The sequence below is a fragment of the Zeugodacus cucurbitae genome, chromosome 4 (assembly GCF_028554725.1).
Source record: "Zeugodacus cucurbitae isolate PBARC_wt_2022May chromosome 4, idZeuCucr1.2, whole genome shotgun sequence".
NCBI classification, from domain to species: domain Eukaryota; kingdom Metazoa; phylum Arthropoda; class Insecta; order Diptera; family Tephritidae; genus Zeugodacus; species Zeugodacus cucurbitae.
In genome coordinates, this window is record NC_071669.1 from 20288433 (window position 1) to 20309838 (window position 21406).

The 21406-nt window shown below is 41.5% G+C and overlaps 1 protein-coding gene across 2 annotated transcripts in view; it reads left to right on the plus strand.

The window, feature by feature from the left end:
• Positions 1-223: 223 nt before the first annotated feature.
• The window catches only part of LOC105216625 (paired box protein Pax-2a), a 33304-nt gene continuing 12121 nt past the window's right edge, over positions 224-21406 (plus strand). For both annotated transcript variants that reach the window (XM_011191222.3, XM_011191230.3), the window contains exons 1-2: positions 224-999; positions 15360-15578. In XM_011191222.3, coding sequence (XP_011189524.3) covers positions 681-999; positions 15360-15578 — 538 coding nt within the window. In that variant the 5' untranslated portion in view covers positions 224-680. The remainder of the gene's footprint in view (positions 1000-15359; positions 15579-21406) is intronic.

Sequence of the window (21406 nt, forward strand, 5' to 3'; positions counted from 1 at the left end):
TAACAAAAAAACAAACAACAACAACACCAGCACAAGCGCTGACTTTCTTTCTTTCAACTGTGCTGTGCCACTAATTAGGTTCCACTCAACACGCACACCCCACTTGCATACGTTTACACTCAACTCATGAGCGCGTTGAGTGAGTGCGGTGCTTGGCTGAGCGGCGGTCGGTCAGTGGCGGCGGTGGAACCTGCCCCTGCATGATTAGTATTCGTTACGGACGCGCCACGAGTTAACACCTCGACGTAGCAACTCGGACAACGGCCGAGGCAAAAGTGGAAACGAGTGAATGAGAAACATAAGCGAAAAACGAGAGAACCGCCGACGGCGCCAGCTAAAAACGCAAGCAAAAGCGCATAATTGGGTGCGAAAGTATTTTTTTCGGTTTGTTGTAAAAGCGCGTGAAATTACGCAGGAACCGGAAGTGGCAGCAAAAAGGATACGTTAGCGGTATTTGAAGCCTACGCATAGGCGAGAGAAACTCAAACGCGTCACGCGTTCACCGACGGTGCGATGTAAAAACTCTTGAAATAAAAATTAATTCATTAAAAATCAAAAACTGCTTTCAAAAACGATTAAGCCCCGAGCCGCTCGGGCGCGTAATCACTCGTTTGTGCGCGCGAGTTTATGAGTGTGTGCGTCAGCCGCCGTGCGTTCACCTGACGCCTCACAATTGTCAAATGTGCTCATCAAATGTTGCAGACAGTGCGCAAGAAAAGAATTTGTTGAATAGTGTTAGAGTGGGCATGGAATCACCGCCGTCACATCATCAACACCAGCAACAACAACAAAATTTACAGCCACAACAACATACGTTACCTGTTATGCCAGTGATGGCAGGCGGCGCATTGCCACCGACAACCGGCGGCGTTACAACGCTTCCGCTTCCCATGCAAGCACATGTTCCTATACCCGGTCTAACGACGCACGGCATTGGTCAACCGCCGTCGGTAGCGTTGCCACCACATGCGGCGCCAACGGTACCACTCTCACCAACAGGTAAGTGCAAAAGCTAGTGAAATAAATTAAAATTGTTTGGAATTATTTCGAGAATAATGTTTTCCAACTGCGATTTCGTTGTCCAGTCGATACGCACATCGTGGTCATCGATGAAAATAATCCCATAAGATGTCCAAAAAATATTGTCTTGCCCACGAAAAACCCTGTCACATGACTGCAAAGCTTTCGGACGCTTTTGCCGACTTTCAGAGAAACTCATTCCTATTACATGTCATGGTTTCAAATAACAGTTTACGAAGCGATCTAAGCCTCCACGTTTATAGTGATAATCGTACGATAAAAAGCTCCCGCTTCCATAGAGCCCAAATCCTTCCCTTCCAAATATCCGGTAATTCAATCAGTATTATTGAGCATTTTGACGATGTCAATATGAGGCTTCTCCCGGATTAAGTAGATCATGCTGATACAACTCAATTTGAACAACAACCCGTGTGTTTTCAAAATTAGATAACAGAAGTTTTCGATCAATCAGCAAATTGTCAGCACCTTTCCGTGTGGGAAAATATCGCTATTGTATAATTTAAGTTGTATACTGACACCCTGATTACAGCAATGATCTACATAATATATAGTGACGAGTGATAAACAAATAAATTAGTGAGTTTCAATCTTCGACGCAATATACTCGATAGAAATTTATAGCCTGAAGATTTGCTCCACGATATTTGATCCATGATCGATATTTCCATAACACAAACTCTTACCGACCCCAGTGCCTCTGGATTTTAATTTTTTAACGAGTTCTCTCCTCTAAATCAACATACATTCCAAATATGAGTAAGATCACAAAATAAGCAATTTTAAGTGATAACTAGATGACACTATAGGAGGATGGGATCATGTGTAGAAGTTCACGCAAGTGAGGAAAGTTTTTGATTGTCACTCACTTGGGAGTGGCCAGAAACGATTCTTCTGCACATGGTTCAAGCAGCTCACAACTTCCGGTTTTAGACCAAGTATCCTCTGGGTAGCCAACAGACATCCGTTTGAAGGCGAGCTAAAGTGAGAAGGCGAAGCCCGCTTATGCGGTTGTGCGTAGGGCTTGGGACCCACCACATAAAAACGAAGTACCAATGAAAAATCTACGAAAGCCTCGGATGAGACACCTCCCTTTTGATGACGACCCCTGCAAACGTTTTAAGGATAATGATATAAGGGCATGCACCTGGAATGTCCGGACTCTTAATTGGGAAGGTGCCTCTGCCCAGCTGGTTGATGTCCCCATACGACTCAAGGCTGACATCACCGCCATCCAAGAAGTGCGATGGACGGGACAAGGATGGAAGAAGGTGGGTCCTTGTGACATCTACTACAGCGGCCATATAAAGGAGCGCAAATTTGGTGTTGGATTTGTGGTGGGAGAGAGACTCCGTCGCAGAGTCCTGGCATTCACCCCGGTGGATGAACGTCTTGCCACAATCCGCATCAAAGCGAGGTTCTTCAACATATCGCTGATTTGCGCCCACGCCCCAACGGAAGAGAAGGACGATGTGACCAAAGATGCTTTCTATGAGCGCCTAGAACGCTGCCCCCGCCACGATGTAAAAGTCGTGCTTGGCGATTTTAACGCCAGGGTGGGTAAAGAAGGTGTCTTTGGCACAACAGTCGGAAAATTCAGCCTCCATGACGAAACATCGCCAAACGGCCTGAGGCTGATCGACTTCGCTGGGGCCCGAAATATGGTCGTCTGTAGTACCAGATTCCAGCATAAGAAAATACATCAAGCTACTTGGCTGTCTCCTGATCGAAACACGCGGAACCAAATCGATCACGTTGTGATAGACGGAAGACATGTCTCCTGTGTTTTAGACGTGCGTACGCTCCGAGGACCAAATATAGACTCGGACCATTATCTGGTCGCAGCTAAGATACGCACCCGCCTCTGTGCAGCAAAGAATGCCCGTCAACAAACACAAGGAAGGTTCGACGTCGAAAAGCTGCAATCGCAACAGACAGCCACGAAATACTCTACTCGACTTGCACTTCTGCTCTCTGAGAGCACTCATCAGCATCTCGGTATAAGGGAACTGTGGAACGGCATATCAAACTCACTGCGTACCGCTGCAGCCGAAACAATTGGTTTTCGGCAGCGACAAAAAACAAGCTGGTACGATGAGGAGTGCCGTCTCGCAGCGGAGAGAAAACAGACTGCCTACCTCGCAACGTTGCAAACGACCACAACACGTGCGGGATGGGATAGATACCGAGAGCTGAAGAGGGAAGCGAGACGCATCTGCAGACAAAAAAAGAAAGAGGCCGAAATGCGTGAGTACGAAGAGCTTGAGAAGCTGGCAGACAGAGGGAATGCTCGAAAATTTTATGAAAAAAATGAAGCGACTTAACGAAGGTTTCAAGACCGGAGCATCCTCATGTAGAGACCAAGGTGGTAATCTGGTAACCGATGTCCAGGGCACACTGGGATTATGGAGGGAACACTTCTCCGACCTGCTGAATGGCAGTGAGAGTACAACACCAGGAGATGGCGAACCCGATCCCCCAATCGATGACGATGGAACAGATGTTCCATTACCCGACCATGAAGAAATTCGAATAGCAATTACCCGCTTGAAGAACAACAAAGCAGCGGGGGCCGATAGATTACCGGCAGAACTATTCAAATACGGCGGCGAAGAACTGATAAGGTGCATGCATCAGCTTCTTTGCAGAATATGGTCGGAAGAAAGCATGCCTGACGATTGGAATCTCAGTGTGCTCTGCCCAATCCATAAAAAGGGAGATCCCACAATCTGCGCCAATTACCGTGGGATCAGCCTCCTAAATATCGCATACAAGGTTCTATCGAGCGTACTGTGTGAAAGACTAAAGCCCACCGTCAACGAACTGATTGGACCTTATCAGTGTGGCTTTAGACCTGGAAAATCGACAACTGACCAGATGTTCACCATGCGCCAAATCTTGGAGAAGACCCGTGAAAAGAGGATCGACACACACCACCTTTTTGTCGATTTTAAAGCTGCTTTCGACAGCACGAAAAGGAGCTGCCTTTACGCCGCGATATCTGAATTTGGTATCCCCGCAAAACTAATACGGCTGCGTAAATTGACGTAGAGCAACACCAAAAGCTCCGTCATGATTGGGAAGGACCTCTCCGAGCCGTTCGATACCAAACGAGGTTTCAGACAAGGTGACTCACTATCGTGCGACTTCTTTAACCTGATGCTGGAAAAAATTATAAGAGCTGCAGAGCTAAACCGAGAAGGTACAATCTTCTACAAGAGTGTACAGCTCCTGGCGTACGCCGATGATATTGATATCATCGGAAGCAACAACCGCGCCGTTTGTTCTGCTTTTTCCCGCATGGACAAGGAGGCGAAGCGAATGGGTCTGGAGGTGAATGAGGACAAGACGAAATATCTCCTGTCATCAAACAAGCAGCCGGCGCATTCGCGTCTTGGCTCCCACGTCACTGTTGACAGTCATAATTTCGAGGTCGTAGATAATTTCGTATACCTGGGAACCAGCATCAACAACACGAACAATGTCAGCCTCGAAATCCAGCGCAGAATCACTCTTGCCAACAGGTGCTACTTTGGACTGAGTAGGCAATTGAACAGTAAAGTCCTCTCTCGACGAACCAAAATCAAACTCTACAAGTCGCTTATCATTCCCGTCCTGCTTTATGGTGCAGAAGCTTGGACGATGTCAACATCAGATGAGACGACACTAGGAGTTTTCGAGAGGAAAATTTTGCGCAAAGTTTATGGTCCTCAGAACATTGGCAACGGCGAATACCGCAGACGATGGAACGATGAGCTGTACGAGTTATACGACGACATTGACATAGTTCAGCGAATAAAAAGACAGCGGCTACGCTGGCTAGGTCATGTTGTCCGAATGAACGAAAACACTCCAGCTCTGAAAGTGTTCGATGCAGTACCCGGAGGAAGCCGAGGAAGAGGGAAACCACCACTCCGATGGAAGGACCAGGTGGAGAAGAATTGAAATTTCTTAGATTTTAATTTTCAGATATCAAGCCAAATTAGTTGACAGCAAAATGGGTCACCTCAACACAATAGTAATTGTATTTGTCAATATATGAAGTATTATTTACATATTTGGCTTCACAAACGATCGGTCCAGAATTGTCGAAATAATATATGAGCCAAGAATTTTATGTCGAATTGAGAAATAGTGAAGTTTTATATCTAAAATGACTTTCCTTCTCTTTAAATATATTGAATCCTAATTCACCGATCTTAGTATTTGTCACAAGAATAAATATCAATGAAAAATTTATAGCTTTTCATAGCATTTAATATATCTATTCTACTTATTTCTGATTGTAGGTACTATCCCTCCTCCTCAATTCACATATATTCTTCATAAAACGCTGTTTTCAGCTAAAGGTTCAATGGATGATCCCCAATAGAAGAAATACACTTAGACTATTGAGGGCCTTTGTAATGGCAAAAATTAACCCCCTCACTTAAACTTAAGAATCGACAAAGCGCCTACCTAAAATTTGCAGAGGTTTTTTTTAATTCTATATCCGCTAATTCGCGAATGGTTGGAAGAATGAACAGATAAAGTGTCCAAGAAACCTTTGCCTAGATCTCACAAAGGCAAGGAATTCCAAAAGGAAATGTTTCGAGAATGGATAAAATTTTTAGTTTGACCGCATGAATCCTGATGGGACAATAACCAGTGAGAACCCCTATGAACTTCTACAACTAAATGTGAAGCGTATTTACTGAATTTAGACGAAAGATTTCTATAATGAAAGTATATATGTATTTATATAATATATAATCTTGTCAAAATAGATCCTTATTAATTGGAAGAAAGGCCCCTGGTAACGATCAAGGCATAACTATGGGCGCAACTCAGTTTTTCTTTACTATAATTTGGAGCATGAGAGTACCTTACAACTATCACTTCTTTGAGACTTCTTTCATTGAGAGAATAAGACCATTAAGGAACTTATATTTAGAGATGACGTTCTTGCCTTCTGGGCATTATAGTTTCATTATTTGCTGTGTCGTCTACAGCATGTACCAAAAACAACTAATATCTTAATAACAAGAGCAATATTATTTGAACACTGTTCAGCTGATTTTTGAACCAGCTTCAGACCTCTGGGAGAAAACTAAAGATTTTGTAAACACTTAGTGGTGGATTAATCTCCGTCAGTCTTCCGAACCTTTTCGACTACACATAATAGTCAACCACTTAACACACTAGATAACTGTGAATGTCAGAAGCATGTGAAATCTCACAGAAATTAGCCACGATCGACAACTAGCCATATGTTAATTTCAAGTTTATGCCAAAAAATCGCGCTGACCGAGTGTCAATTTTCATGATTTCATTCTAATACGCATTTTATTGCAATATTTTTGTTATGCAACGAAGTTACCAAAAAACAAAAAAATAACAACAAAAACAAAGCCAAACAAGCCAACTCTGCTGACCACATTGACAACAACACCACGAGAACGCACAGCAACAGCAAAAGCGGTTCGAACGTACCGAGTCCGTCCGTCCGCACGTCTTTTCACTTTCTTAGAATAATATGGCAAATGGTAACTCTAAACCCGTGTGTGTACCAACTACAAGCAATGTTTGCGCGTACTTGTTCGCATTAAGAGCGCACGCACACAAACACAACAACTCTCGTATAAACTTGTGTGTGTTTGTTGTTGTTGTTGTTTGTAGTCTACAGTGTTGTATTCGCCCTTTATGGTTTAAGTTTTATAATTTATTTATTTATTGTGCAACTTCCAACACCTTTCAAAGTCAGTAAACTGAATCTGCCATCATGCTGTGACATTTTACCGGCTTACCTCAGCGCCCGCCCCTCTTCTCGCTCTGCTTCCCCAACCAGCACTAGGCGCTGACATGTGAGCAAGCCAAGTTGGTTGGTTGGTCGATCAGAGGTGCGCGGCAACCCGGCAAACAGCGAGCCAGCCAACTAAGCGACTGATGGGCTGGCTAGCTTGACTCACTGCCGCTGTTGTTATTGTAGCGCTTCATGTAGTTGTTGCTGCTAAGTTGGCGACGAGTTGCGCTTGAGCTGCAGTGTAGTATTGTCAAGAGCGCTGGGTGCAACAAAGTGGGTCGCGACAGCACTGCGGGCTGGCGACTTAAAGCTCAGTTAGTAACTGTTTGGTGTAGCTGTTGGTGTTGCCATTGTTTGGCGGTGGCTGTGTCGTCGGCGGCGAGGTGGGAAGACGATCGAACGCCGATGTGGAATTAATTTTATTTGACAGCACGTACTTGTGCAAAACAAATTGCCACTGATGTGCAAATGGCACAAACACACACTGTGTCATCTTTAAGTTTCCATATCGATGCGCTTTTTAATTTGGCAACATTCCACGTGTTTTTTGCTTTTCCTTCTTTTTGATTTTTTTTGTTTTCGAAAATAATGTAAGAATTCTTTCGTAGAACCTTTTTTAGGCTATTTGTTGTTGTTCTTTTAGCCTTAGTGACTGCTAGCGTTTTCGTGAATATAATTCATAATACTCGTCCTTCGCATATTTGAAAACTGCCCGCCACAATACTTAGTAATCAAACTGTCTTAGATGAGTAGAGGAGAACTGTCGATGATTCCACATGTCCAAATAAAGTTCTTCATTGCATTGTTTGCGGCTATCGTTAGAAAAGATACAGTATGAAGCATGACATCTTGAAGTATTTCTGCCTCCATAAGGAAAATTAAAAACTAATCCATACATACTACTATGTGTAGTATGAACCCCTTTCCTGTGTCAATCCCGATAGCGTCAAACTATTGTTCTTAGCAAGAGAAAGAAATCTTAGAAAAAGGGAAACAGTGAGAGTTTAATTGAGGTTACCCAGAGTTGTAAAGAAAACTTGAGATTAACAGAGGAGGATTATGACTCAGAACAATTTATAATGAAATAACTCAGTCGAGTTACCTACCTGAGATCATTTAATGGCCATTCCTTGAAACAAAGTCATACATTATCGTTGTCGAGATCTCACGTACGAATAGGTCTCTTGGATCTCTTTTTTGTAAAAGAAAAATTTTCGCCGCTTTAAAGCTATGATTCGATCTGGTCTAACCTGGTTTCTGGTGGGAAATGTGATTCCAATAACCAGATCACCAATCCTACAAACTGTGTTGCAGAATAGAACTTCTTTGAACCAAATTGGATCATAATCATGCTCCATAACCAACCGACCGAAGTTTGAACCCAAAAATGGTTGATTTCGTTATCAAATTTCCACCAACAAATTAAAATATTGAACCATTTGGTGCTCTCAATTAAACTACTTATTTTCATTATGCTTTTTCTGGATCTATTCCAGGATCTATTAAATAAGTCCTTAGTTCTGATCCTGTCATACTTAGGCCATATCTAATTTATTATTTTGCATTTGGTTATCCATCTGTTCTGAGCTATTTGTTCAAACTGTGTAAAGCTCTATCTTGATAAATGCTGACGGGCTTGATATTTCCTCTGCTTCAGATCTAGAGAGGCGATAACAATTTGTCATGTTTTAAAAATGATTTCGGGAAGCTTTGTTTGCTCGAATGAATTCCAAATGAGAGGTCAAATTTTCGACAACTTTTGGGGCGTTTGTCAGCAAAAAACGTTCTTCCGGAGTAAGTATGAAATGGCAAACCAAAACAGAGTATAAACCAAGTAACGGCTGTCAAAAAGACCATCTCAGAAAAAGGTATTGACGTATTGTCTCTTTGAAAACCGCACGTCAAAAAACATCCTTTAGTTTAACATTCCCCAGTGTGAGGTTGGCGGGTCTGGCGGGGTATAAAGTAATATATCACTAGAACTTCGAAGTTTCATAGAATTCGGCTGTAAAATTTCATTCCAAAGTCGTTTGAGGAAAATGTACATGATGGTAGTAAATACCCGCTTTAGAATCTATTAATGTTTCATAAATTACTGAACCTAAAATATGAAATTCCTCACCTGTGATCATCGAGCTCTTTCCAGGGTATAGTCAAATAGTATATTTTATGCTCTTTTAAAAGAAGTGGATCTCTTGTACATTTTAACTTAAGAGTAAGTAGAGGCCTCGAATCATCCTGGATATTCCATATTTACTCTAAGAACATATCATTATCATATGCAAGCAAGACATAAAGTTCTATAAATATTTTACTGAAGCCTTCCCGACCACTTTAAGAACTGTCTCATTGGTTTTTGCTTTTGGCTACACTTCAACACCGTATCTTAAGACAAGCGTGATAAAAAATGTTGCCCTTGTTAGAAGAAATGAAATTGGTTTAAAGCTTCACTGCTAAGTAAACCTATATTTTCAAATCAAGCTCTTACCATTTACAAAAATAGCCGAAGAGGAAATTCAAGGCTGGTATTTTTTTCGAATTTTTGGTTCGTACCAAGTTAGAGAAAATAGTTTTCTTCGAAAAACTTCAAAAGAATGTCATCAGGGACTTTGGAACTAAATAGCGTGTACACTAACTCTTCTTTTGATGGATTGAGGTATTTCATCTTGTCAGATCATGTCTTCGAATGTCATTGCATTAGCTTCGGTGCGGCTTTGAACAAGTCTTCTTTCTCTTTCTTTCCTTTAGCACTCAACCAAGTATATATGTAAAATATACTTTTTCTGAGCTCAAAGAGATCTTTAAAGAAAAATCGTATGATTTCATAAAACAACCTTCGCACATTTACTGTTAGCAAAAAATAAATCGATTTCTAAAATGCCGATATATTAGCGAAAAGTAAATATTCAAATGACATATTGACATGAAAAAGCAGCATAAGCTCGCGACACTGATGACAGCCACTGCAACAGTAGCAAAGACAAGCCATAAAATATTGCCCCTGCAACGAATGCAGCATGCAGCTTGCAACAGAGATGCACACATTAGAACCAGCAACAGAGAGCACATGGTCAAAGAAGATGAAGAAGAAGACGATGCAGCACATAAGCTGTAAATCGATGAAATAGCAGCGCAATGTGGCATAAACACCAGAAGCGCAAAAACTCAAAACGCATGAACGAGATCACCGCTAAACGATCGTGACGTTGCTGACGTTGCACACGCTCGTTGCCATTAAGTTGCATTTGTAACTAACTGCAAATATACGTCAGTGACGGCGCTCAACTACGGTGCGGATCAGTGCGGGTACGCGCACTGTCTTGCAGTGGCACACCGTGGTTGGCGCAGCGCTGAGAGTGTGTGCGCGCGCAATGCTGACGAGCCGAAAAAATTACCGGTAGCAATAAATCAAACTATCAATTGAATTCCGGGGCGATCATCACTTGTGCGCAGCGCAACACAAGACTTTTGCAATGCGAATGCAACGGTTGGTCTGGTGGTTGGTGGCTTGTGGATGCGTGTAAGCTTGTCAGTGGCGAAACGATTACAACAACAGTAGCTGAACGCCGCGGCTGAGTCAACTTTTTTCCCTTGCCGTTCCAATTGCAACAGCTGGCTTGTTGTTGTTGTTGTTGCCGCTTAAGCCGATTTAACGATTCACTGAAATGAGAATTCCACCTAGCGCGTGAAGAGGAGTAAGGACGCGCGCACCGTAAACTGCGCATGCCATTATTTTTTTCGAATTTCTTTTCAGATGCAGGCGTGCGCGCTTGCGCATGAACGCGCGGATAAATCATCCACAAACCGCTTGAACTTGGCATTCATGCCATATGTGCGTAGTTGCGCGGCGGCGCTCCAACTGAGTGCAATGCGGAACCGGCCAGCACAATCATACAATCCTTATGCTTAGTCAGTTTGCAGTCGACTGGTGGGTCAGTTAGAACCAGAGCGCTATGACGCTCTTGCGGCGCGGCATAAATCAAGGAAAACTTGTGAACAACAATTGACCAAACATGTTGCAGCAACAAATTGGCTGCGTAAGCAAGAAAAACAGCATGCGAAATAAATAAATAAAACAAATGCGCGTGTTAAGCGCGTAATAATGGCGCGCGAACGCCTACATAAGCGCACAAACATACAAGCAACGCAATTGTGGCAAGTGTGAAATATGCATTGCATTGCCACACATTAGAGTCAAAGGCAGGCAAAAAGTTTACCTAAGTAGCAGTAGAGCGGTAGCGACAGCAGCAATGCTGTCCAATTGACCAGTGAGCAGCTGATTAAAATTAGAGTGGCGAGTTTTCGTTTAGCGCATAAATCAAACGACCTGTTGCCATAAATAAATTGCTAGTTTCATTCCATGCGTCGAGCTTAATCAGCGCGAAATATATATTTATTACTAGTTGGAATTCTTTCACCGGAAGCGTACGCATGCCTGAGTAGCTATGTATCTTAGAAATATGTATCGAAGTATCTTATGTATCTTAATCCCTCCAAAGAGAGGCCTTTAAATTGTAGCAGATACATATCTTTGGAGATTAGTTGCGTATGATCTCCCCGTTAGTAACATAAAATTTGCTGGGAGAAAAGCCATCATTTAGGGAGGGATTGTAAAGTGTCCGACCCATTCGACCTCAAGCCAAACCTTCCATTGAGAATTCCAAAAACAAAATTGAGAGAAACTAAATTATATTTCCCCAAAAGATTTTTTAGTGTTTGATTTCAAACTCGAAGACCGCGTGGGAGGTACCAGAATCGCCTCCCGACTGCCAGATCTCGGTGTATTGTCTTTCCAGCGGAGATCCTGCAATCAAAGAAGACATTATCGTTTTGACAAAGATGGTGCTTACAAAAAGAAATTTATTTAAATTTACAAACAGTCAAGCTGCACTGAAATCAATAAAGTCTTTTAAGATTTCCTCTAAGGGAGTGAAAGAATGTCTCGAGCTACTAGTAAAAGTTGGTTTCTGTTTCATGATAAAAAAATAATATTAGGAGTGCTAACAGGTCACTGCCTGAGTGGAAGACATGTCAGAAGATCGGTTACGCATTCTTTTAAGTTGTCTCGGAAGTTTCTCACACCAAGCTTTTTGAATTGCTTAGCTTTATCAAGGCCATAGAGTAGTTCAGAGAGAACATGGTAGTTTGAGCGGAATTCCAGTCCCGGTGGTTTCACAACGGCAATTCTAGGGGTAGGTACGTCGTCAGACATCCAATGGATCAACCGACCTACCTCGTGGTTAGTTTTAAAGTTATTTTTGGCGTGTGAACTCACTTAATTAAGTTAAAACCCAGAAGAAGTTCTGCTTCGGGAGCTTTCGATAGACCGCTAATCCCTTAAATGTTTCGTTTCACGTCTAAGAAATATTTTGGATCGGTTCGATCATTAACATTTCTTAATCTCCAGAGAAAAAAAAAACCTCTTGATCTCACTACATCGACATATGATGACATATTCAGATATATAATTTTCTTATGGATTTATTTGACGTATACGTAACATTCCAAAACTATTTGACCCGAATTAGTGTCAACTCCAGTGGAGCTTTCCCTTGAAATATGTATTTACATATAAGAACTGCCATAAGAGAAAATGGATTACTTAGTTAACTGGGGCAAAGGTGTCCATGTCGAACGATGTTGACGATTAAGACAACGACCTATCTACTTGGATCAATCTTGCTTTCAAATTTCTTGTTAAGGAGGAAAACTTTAAAACTACTTTCACGACAACAGGTCTCAAGTATTGATTGGGTATCTAATTGATAAACTGGACTATCAATGGTGATTTATCAATATCCTATAAAGCCTCTAAATGAGATTTCTTGAAAAATGGTTATGATTTGGGTGATATATATCGATTCGTTAGTGAACTTTGCCAATATCTTTAAAAATCGTACTTACATTATAAGAATTCGAAGGTCAAAGCTCTATGTAGCAATCTCTTGAATAATCCGTAACATAACAGGTCGGTCTACGTGACCGGAACGTATAGGGGGTTTTATGTTATCGAGGACTATCCGGCAGTAATCTCCAAAAATATTTGGGGAATGATTTCGAAAGGCACTGTAAAAACTTTTTGAAAAATGGACCGCCTTTGTAGATTTTTGCAGACGTGTCGAAATGAAGACTTGACTATGTCATGTTATACCTATACAATGGAAACTGTCAAACCAGTCATGATAGTTGGAAAGCCAACGAAATCGAAAAGATTATATCACTCTTTGCATCGATAAGTCTCAAGTAATATGGTTTTCGTTGAATTATCCGAATGATCAAAAGATATCAAGACAAAAAATATACTAAAAGTATAAAAAGTTATTTGCTTTCTTCTTTATAATGCAAGGCCAAGATACATTTGGAATTCAGGAATTTTTATGAAGAAAGTCGAAGAAAACGGCTCTTCGGAATTTTGTTTCAGTTTTATAAATTTTTCAACTCAAGTGCTGCCAAGTTTAGGAAAAATTTACAGATGTACATGAACTACGACTTTGGACACCCCGACACACTTTGGTCTTAACATCTTGAGGTTTCATTTAAAAGCCACCCAATAAAATTTACATTTTGAATATGGTTCCAATGACGACCACTTACCTTAAGCCGATATCCAACTTCAAAGATGGACTCTATTTATTAAAGAAAGAGCCAGAAGTATCAATACCAAAGATATTAAATATTGAATAATGCGGACTTTTCATTACGTATAAAAAAATCGAAGAAAACAAGTGTGACACTACTAAAGGTACATAATTTAGTAACGTTTTTTTTTAATTTTAAATTACGCCTTGAGAAACCAACTTCCGGGCTTCCACACAGAAATTAAGGTACCATTTGAAGACTACCATGTAAAATTTAGATTTGGAATTTAATTTCAAAAGTTCCCAGTTACGACTTAATGCTTTAATCCGCTATCAAGCATCAAAGTTGGAACTCAATTTGTTAATTTCTTGCACCAAGCCAAATTTAAAGTGTAAGCTTTACGCTACTGGTTTTAGAAAACACAAAGCCAAGCTTAAAAAAGTCCTCTGTTAATGCTTATGCAATCCGAAATCAAAACATTTCTTATACCAAAAGGTACATAAAATCTCAAGCATGGCACATTCAGTCTGCCTTAAGCGAATTGAAGCGATGTTGGAAGTGAAGTGACTTGCACGACTGCGACGCATCAAGCCGAGGAATGTCCAACGTTCGCATTGCGCAGGTCATTCATGCGACAAATGCGGCAATCCAGCAATGCAACAGTGAGCCAACAGCCAAGCTTCAGCCGCCAGACTTGTTGTTGCTGCTGCTTGGCGTTTGGCAAAAAAGTGTTAAAATGTGAGCAGTTCTTGCGATCAGATAAAATGTCAAATTGTACATAAAAGCTTCTACATCGCAGGAATTACTAAATTACTCGCATCTGAACAGCCAACAAGCTGCTGCCAATATGGATTGCCCTATGTCAGGCGGTCTTAAACGGACGGTTTGGCTGGTTGCATTCGTCGGCTGTTTTCTTTTTTTCCTTGCTTCGTAGGTTGCGCGCACACACAGCACAGGTCGTCGCGTCCAACTGCCACGCAATGACAATGAGTTGATCGACGAAGTCCGTCGGTATTTGGAACTTGTCAAGAATTCCTCAAATTCCGAGCAAGTGATGAAATTAGCACCGAAAACATGACTACGCGGCCGGCCGGTGGTGGTGGACCGCACAGCGTTTGCCGCGCGTTGATAACACCGCGCCGCCACCGTCGTTGAAGCGCTGTTATTAAACTCGATGGGAGCTCGAGCGTTGCCATGTAATGGCAAGTGTTGCGACCGCGTCGCGTTATCGCCCGCCACTCGAGGGATTCGTACGCCGCACATTGGGCGATGATTATGACGACGTTGATGATGTCGTGTTGTTGTTGATTTGGCGCGGCGGAAAGCGCGTTGACGACTTGCTGTTGATGGCCAGCACTCTATTATGCCCATATATGACATGTATGGCGGCTCGTCAAGCCATGATCACGTATCGATTATTTTGTGCGATGCGTCCGATTTTCAGTTTTATAACCTTTTTCAGTTTTTTCCACACCTCGCTTAGCGCAAATATTTTGCGCGACACTTACTTGCGCGCGCTCCACCGCTGTCGACGCGCTGCTGCCGAATGTTAGTGTTGCGCGCGCGCGTTTTTTGCCGCTGCACCTTTTTGCTGCCTTGTGAGCGTTGCAAACTTCAACTTCAAAGTCGCAATTGTGTTGACAGTGCAACGGAACAAATTTGTTGTGAGTTGGTGTTGGCGCGCAATGTGCGGAATGTCTGTGTGATGCCTCGTTTAAATTCCGCGTAAAAGCAAATTAAACTTTTGTTCCAAAGAAAAGAAAAATGAAATAGTGTGCTAAAAGCCGCATCGCTTGTGGTGGCCTATGCGGTTTCACACCTTAGCAAATTGCAAGCGCACTGACACATTTTTTTGTCAAACCTTCTTCGTAATTGCCATTTCATCAATTCTTTTTTTTTCTGTTTTTCCTTTCTTCAACTCACCACTTGCTTTCTTTCTTTCTTTCTATCTGTATTGCAGTGGGATTACCAGCCGCTCCGCCTGCCTCTATGCCGCCGGGCATTGCGAATGCTCCAAGTTTGGGTGGCATCTTTGGCAATACGCATCCAGCCCCACATTCTACACTCAATGCTCTCATGTCTCAACATCGACTCTTGGAACTCTCCCGCTTCGGTTTGCGCGGCTACGACTTGGCTCAACACATGCTGACGCAACAAGGCGCTGTCTCCAAGTTATTAGGTGAGTACAATATTGAAAATTACTATATAATTACAGTTATAATTGGTCTTCTCTCAAATTAGTTCATTATCACCAAATAATTAACGCATCTGCGGCAGTGTTTTTTTTTCAAGTTGTTTCCCTGAGTTGTATAAATAAATCAAATACAGTATCAGTTACAACCAGACACTTAGAAACATTTCAAGAAATCGGTTATATCTGTACAAAAATAAACTGAAAAAGTTCGAACAAATGTCCTCAAAAATTACAAATAATCAACTATAGATCCGAATAATCCTCTTAGAAAATACACAGATATGATAGACATGATATTTCGAATTCCAAGAAGTCTACACACACTCTAAAGGTTTTTAAATCGTTCTCTATGAAAGTAGAACACTTTAGAAACTCTAGCCTCAGAGAGTTGTAAAAGGGAAAATAAGGTCAATCACGGGTCAAATGTAGAAATCAGAAATCAAAAAAATTGAGTGATATGAGTCACGAAATTTATCATTCATATACAGCGTCTATAACTAGGGATGTCATGATTTCGTCATGGCGGCATATTTGTTTGCGGATTTGTGTTAAATTTTGTCAGTGTGTTCAGTAAGGTTGGTCATAATTTCATCATGTCACGTTTCTCTTTAGAAATTGTCCAAGGTTATTACAAAAATGCACGTTCTCCCACAGTTACTGTAAGACCTTTTCGAGCAAAACTCAATGGCTTCATCGACAAACAAAATTTTCACTATTGCGGTGTGTCAAATACTCTTGAGGTTCTGGAAACCCAATTGAATCAAAAAAAATTTACCATTTGGATCCGCACCAATGACAGCATTCTCGAGCCTACTTCTTTCGAAATAAGGGAGGAAATGCCGTTACCATCAATAGCGAACTTTATAATACAATGTTGATCGACTTTTTCTTCCCGGATTCGATTCCCATTTCCGACAAGACGGTGTACCGCCTTATGTCTCACGTCTGAAAGCCGCAAAGCTAGCTAATACAACAGCGGACTACTTTGAACTAAATATCTACCGGAAGCCAGGCCACAAAGGCATTGTGGGCAACGAGATTGTAAACGGGATTGCCAAAAGTGGCGTACAATTGTCATCCGGACACGTCCGGAACAACATTGGCAAACTCATGCACTGTCTATACGACGATTCAGAATGGAACACGCCAAGAAAGATCATAGCGCGTTGGAAAAATATACCAGGGTGCAAAACCGCTAAAGACATGTGTAAAGCGGTATACCAGAAATACAGAATTCTTACTGTCGCTTGATAGAAGGGACTGTAGGAACGTGGTTGGAATTCTCACTGGCCACTGTCTGATGGCGGCATACGACCGTAAGATGGGGCTGGCAGATCGACATGACTACAGGAAATGTCAAGAGCAAGGTAATATACAATGGAGCATCTCTTGTGTATTATCAAGGCAACGTCTCCAGCATTCGGGGCCTCACCGTATGAGAATCTGGAAGAAGTATCGTTAGTAAAACATATATCGCAAAGTACTAAAACTGGTCTATGTGTGACTTATTGGCCTACCAGACTAACCTAATCTAACCTATAGTCGAAATTTAGACGTCATGCTGCACCGGGTCATCGAAAATTGGTTGGAGATTTACCGAAATTGGAAAATTGGTAATTCCGAACGTAGAATGGGGAGTTCCTCCGACTCGTTTCCTTCGAACAACGTCTATCCAACATTGATCAGTGTATGCACTTACTTTTTGTTGTTCCCTTAAGATAGCTCCGTGCTTGAATTGGACAGACATTTCTGTACCATAAATCTAGTCTGGAGTGCTTTCAAATTTCCTAGTTGGCAAGTTTCTCTATTCTTAAGTTGTTATTAAATCGTTAAAAAATGGAGAAAGCTGTCCTTATTGAGTTCACATGAAGTTCATTTTTTAATGCGAGTTATCTACCTTTCAGCGCAGATACTAGAGGTACGTTCAGACTTCCTATTTTGAGATGATGAGGAAATTTTTGTGTAAGAAAGAAATGGGAATAGTTGCTCTCCCGCACCCACACTCACAGGTAGATTGAGGTTATGTCCACACATTACATTACCGTAATCTGTTCTTATACGAACAGTTACATATATGTACATTCACTCACCTTAATTGAACGCAAAGCTTGCAAGTCCGAACGTAATACCGTTGCAATTTTTGTGCTTGCAAATTATCAAACACAATCAGCCAGTGAATATTTCCACAATAAAGCATTTCCAATTTCATTTTCTCAGCGTGAATTCGCAATAGCATATATTTCACATAATTTTAATCGTTTAATCTGATTTCTAATTGTTGACTTTAATTACCAGCTGCTACCTATCTACACCACACAACAACAACAAACAACAGCCGTAAATTTGTATATTTAGTTCGCGCGGTGTATGAATGAGAGAATGCGCGGACGCGGCGGCGGCGGCGGCGGTAGGTTGATGAATGAATATTTGTATTTGAATGTGTGTGGCGCGACGAGCGCGATTGAATGAGAATGCCCGTAGTCATTCACGTAATTATTTTTTCACCAGATGTTTTGCTGATTAAAGTCATAAGCAGATATACAGTACTTATTTGTGTTTAAGGGGGTGGTCTGATAAGTACTTGGCATCACCACACGGTGGCGGTATTTTCACAAAAGAAACTTGCTCTAATGTAGTAAATTCTCGTAAGCGGCTAATGTCAAAATTTTAGCCGGATCGTTTCTTATGATCTTCTTTAGAAGTGAACAGATCCGATAAATCGTTCGGTACTTCGATTATTGTCACTTCTTGCTGTAAGGAAAATCCGGTATTAACATTAGAAAGAGCTAGCTTGTATACGCCGACTGGTGAAGGTGAAGACTTTCGTAGACGGCTGTTAAAAATAGGTTTAACGAGTAGCCGCCATATCGGCTTTTGATGAACCATACCCAGGTGCCCCAAAAAAGTCTATCACGAACGATTATGTAACAAAAGTTCCTTATCTCGACAGACCCTCGATTAAAGGTACTAGAATAGCTGAGACAATAGGTATTTGTAGAGACCAAGGAAAGGTATGAAATATTAGCCATGAGAAACCGTGTGACGACTTCGCAGCAGTGTTTGACACAGAACGGAGACCTGAAAATCAATCGAAAAAGGGGACTTCACACGGCGAAGATGGCAAAGAATGTGATATCGGCTGATAAAAGACTCGCTCCGTGTAACAATCAGAACCGTGAGACATCTCCAAAGCAGTGTTTGATGCTATTTAATCGCAGTCCTAAATGGAGTTTCAACTACATTTTGTGACCGTCAAGAAAACATAGATTCACTGGAACACACCAGGCCCCAACGCTTAGCCGAAAAAGTGGACTTCACACAGTGAAGCAGATCCAAAGAAGACGAAGACTGCCAATCGGCTGGGAAGATGATGGTCGCAGCTTTTTGGTATTTAAATGGCTCGCTCCGGGTAGCAACCAGAACGATGAGACTAAACCAAATCAGTGTTTGATTACTGTTTAAAAGCAGCCCGAAGGAGTTTCTTCTTCAGTTTGTGACCGTCAAGGAAACATGGATCTACTGGTACACACCGGAGACCAGGACTCAATCGAAAAAATGGACTTCACACGGCGAACCAGCTCCGAAGAAGGGGAAGAACCTGATATCGGCCAGAAAAGTTATGGTCTCAGATTTATCGGATTAAACAGCCTCACCCCGGGTAGCAATCGGAATCGTGAGACCATTCCTCTGCAGTATTTGATGATATTTAGGCGCAGTTTGTAGGAATTTATACTTCATTTTGAGACCGTCAAGATAACACAAAATATACACTGGAATACACCAGACCCAAGGTCCAAGTGGAAAAAGTGGACTTCACAAGGCGATCTAGATCCGAGTGAGGCGCCGAATGCGATATCGTCCGGAGAGATGATGGTCGGAGCTTTCTTCAGAAAACATATTTCTTAGGCGGGTTAAAGAAGGGTTCCAGCATCGTTGGACCAAATTTATCGAGTTAAATAAAAGAGAGAATAAAAAACTAAATTGCCATATTTTCCAAATTTTCATTTTTCTTCTGTAAACCAAGTACTTAACGTGGCGCCCTCGTCGGTAGGCGCTTTAAGCACTTATTGTCTCGATAATCGTACAAAATACTTATATTTAGTGCGAAACAGAACTTCCGGCGGCGGCGATTTGTCTGTTGCTGTCAAGTGTTACCTCTCCACATTGTTATTGTTGTTGTAAGCATTAGCATATTGCAATTACGCGGCGGCACCAATTGCGGCTGTTGCAATGACAATGTTTGCACTTTTAACAAATGCGCTGTGGTTGTTGTTGTTACTGCCTTTTTGTTTGTTGTTGTTATTGCTAGTGTGGTCGTTGTTGTTTTTTGTACTCGTAACTAATTTGAAGTACAAATAATCGGCTGTCAACAGCTTCCGATGAGTTATCATTTACTTAGCGGATGGCAGGGCGTGGAGTATAAGAGAGCGGGGGATTGTGTGGATGGTCGGATGAGTGCAGAGAGGGTATAAGCAGGTAAACAAAGCACACAAATGTCATATGGTATATGCAAATATACACATTTAACTGGGTAGTGGGTACACATGAGCTCACTGGAACGCTGCTGCGACGGCGGTTTTGTGGAGCTTGCGATCCAATGACATAGCTTTACATCGTTTTTTTATGACTTTATAACTATTTCAAAGCAACGATTGTTGTTGTTGTTGTTTTTTATATATTTACACAGTTAGTTTTTTTCATTCAACGGTGTGTGTGCCTGTGGCGCTTTGTCTCATTGTTGCTTTGGCGGCATTTTGGTGGCGGCGGCGACTTGGCAAGTCAGCTTTCGCAAACAAATTGTTAATATTCATTCAAATGTGTCATTGAGTTGTTGTTGCTATTATTGTTGTTGAAATGTGCGACCAAATTGGTTAGCAGCGCGTTGTTTGCGCAAATTACGAGGCAAGTCGAAAGCGCAAATACTCCACAACAAACACACACACACTCATACATATATGTACGTGAGCCATTGTCTATTGCTTCGTTGGTAATTGGATTGCCACTGATAGCATTGCATTTAACCGATAAAACAACAACAAAAACGCATTTGAAATATGTGTGCAAATTAGCATTCACTTATTTATTGTTCTGTTGGGCCGCAAGCGATTTGCATTACAAACACAACAATTAGCGCTCCAAATACTCTGAAAGGTCGCCACCAAGCGGTGTGCAATAAATATAAAAGTGATGAAGGTCTCAAGGACATAGGATGTTGAGTGTATTTATGGATCGAAAATTTCCAAAAACGGTATCGTAGTTCGACATTATCTCGTAGACTTGATGTTTTTGTTGTAGTTACAAAAAAATTGTTGTTGTAGGGAATAATTTTGAGAAATTCTGTAGAGTTGACAAGTCTTGACTAGTTATGAATTCGGATCCGTTCCGATTCCGTAGACTGTCGAGGCAACAACCCACTTTGACCATTCTTCCTTAAGTTATTAAATGTCATGTTCTTCAAATCACGCGGAGAACTGATAACAAAGCATTGACAGCAGTTTATAGCTGAGGAACCAAATAAATCACTCTCTTTCCGCTTAGCTAAACTTCCAGCATCAACAGTGAGGAATACAAGCCTTTGAGAGAAGCTGTAGACCAAAGGGTTAATAGCGAAAGCGAAATTCAGTTAGGCGCCAACTTCCAGGGACCTGTAAATATATCAATTGATTTTAGGCTACTGTAAATTAATTATTCACGACACCCTCTATGAAATATAAGAACCAAATTAACTGAGGCGGATTCCATACTAGAACCGCAAGAAGTGAGCACAAAATTTGTTCTTTTCTCTAGAAACAATCTGAAATTTTTACTGGCAG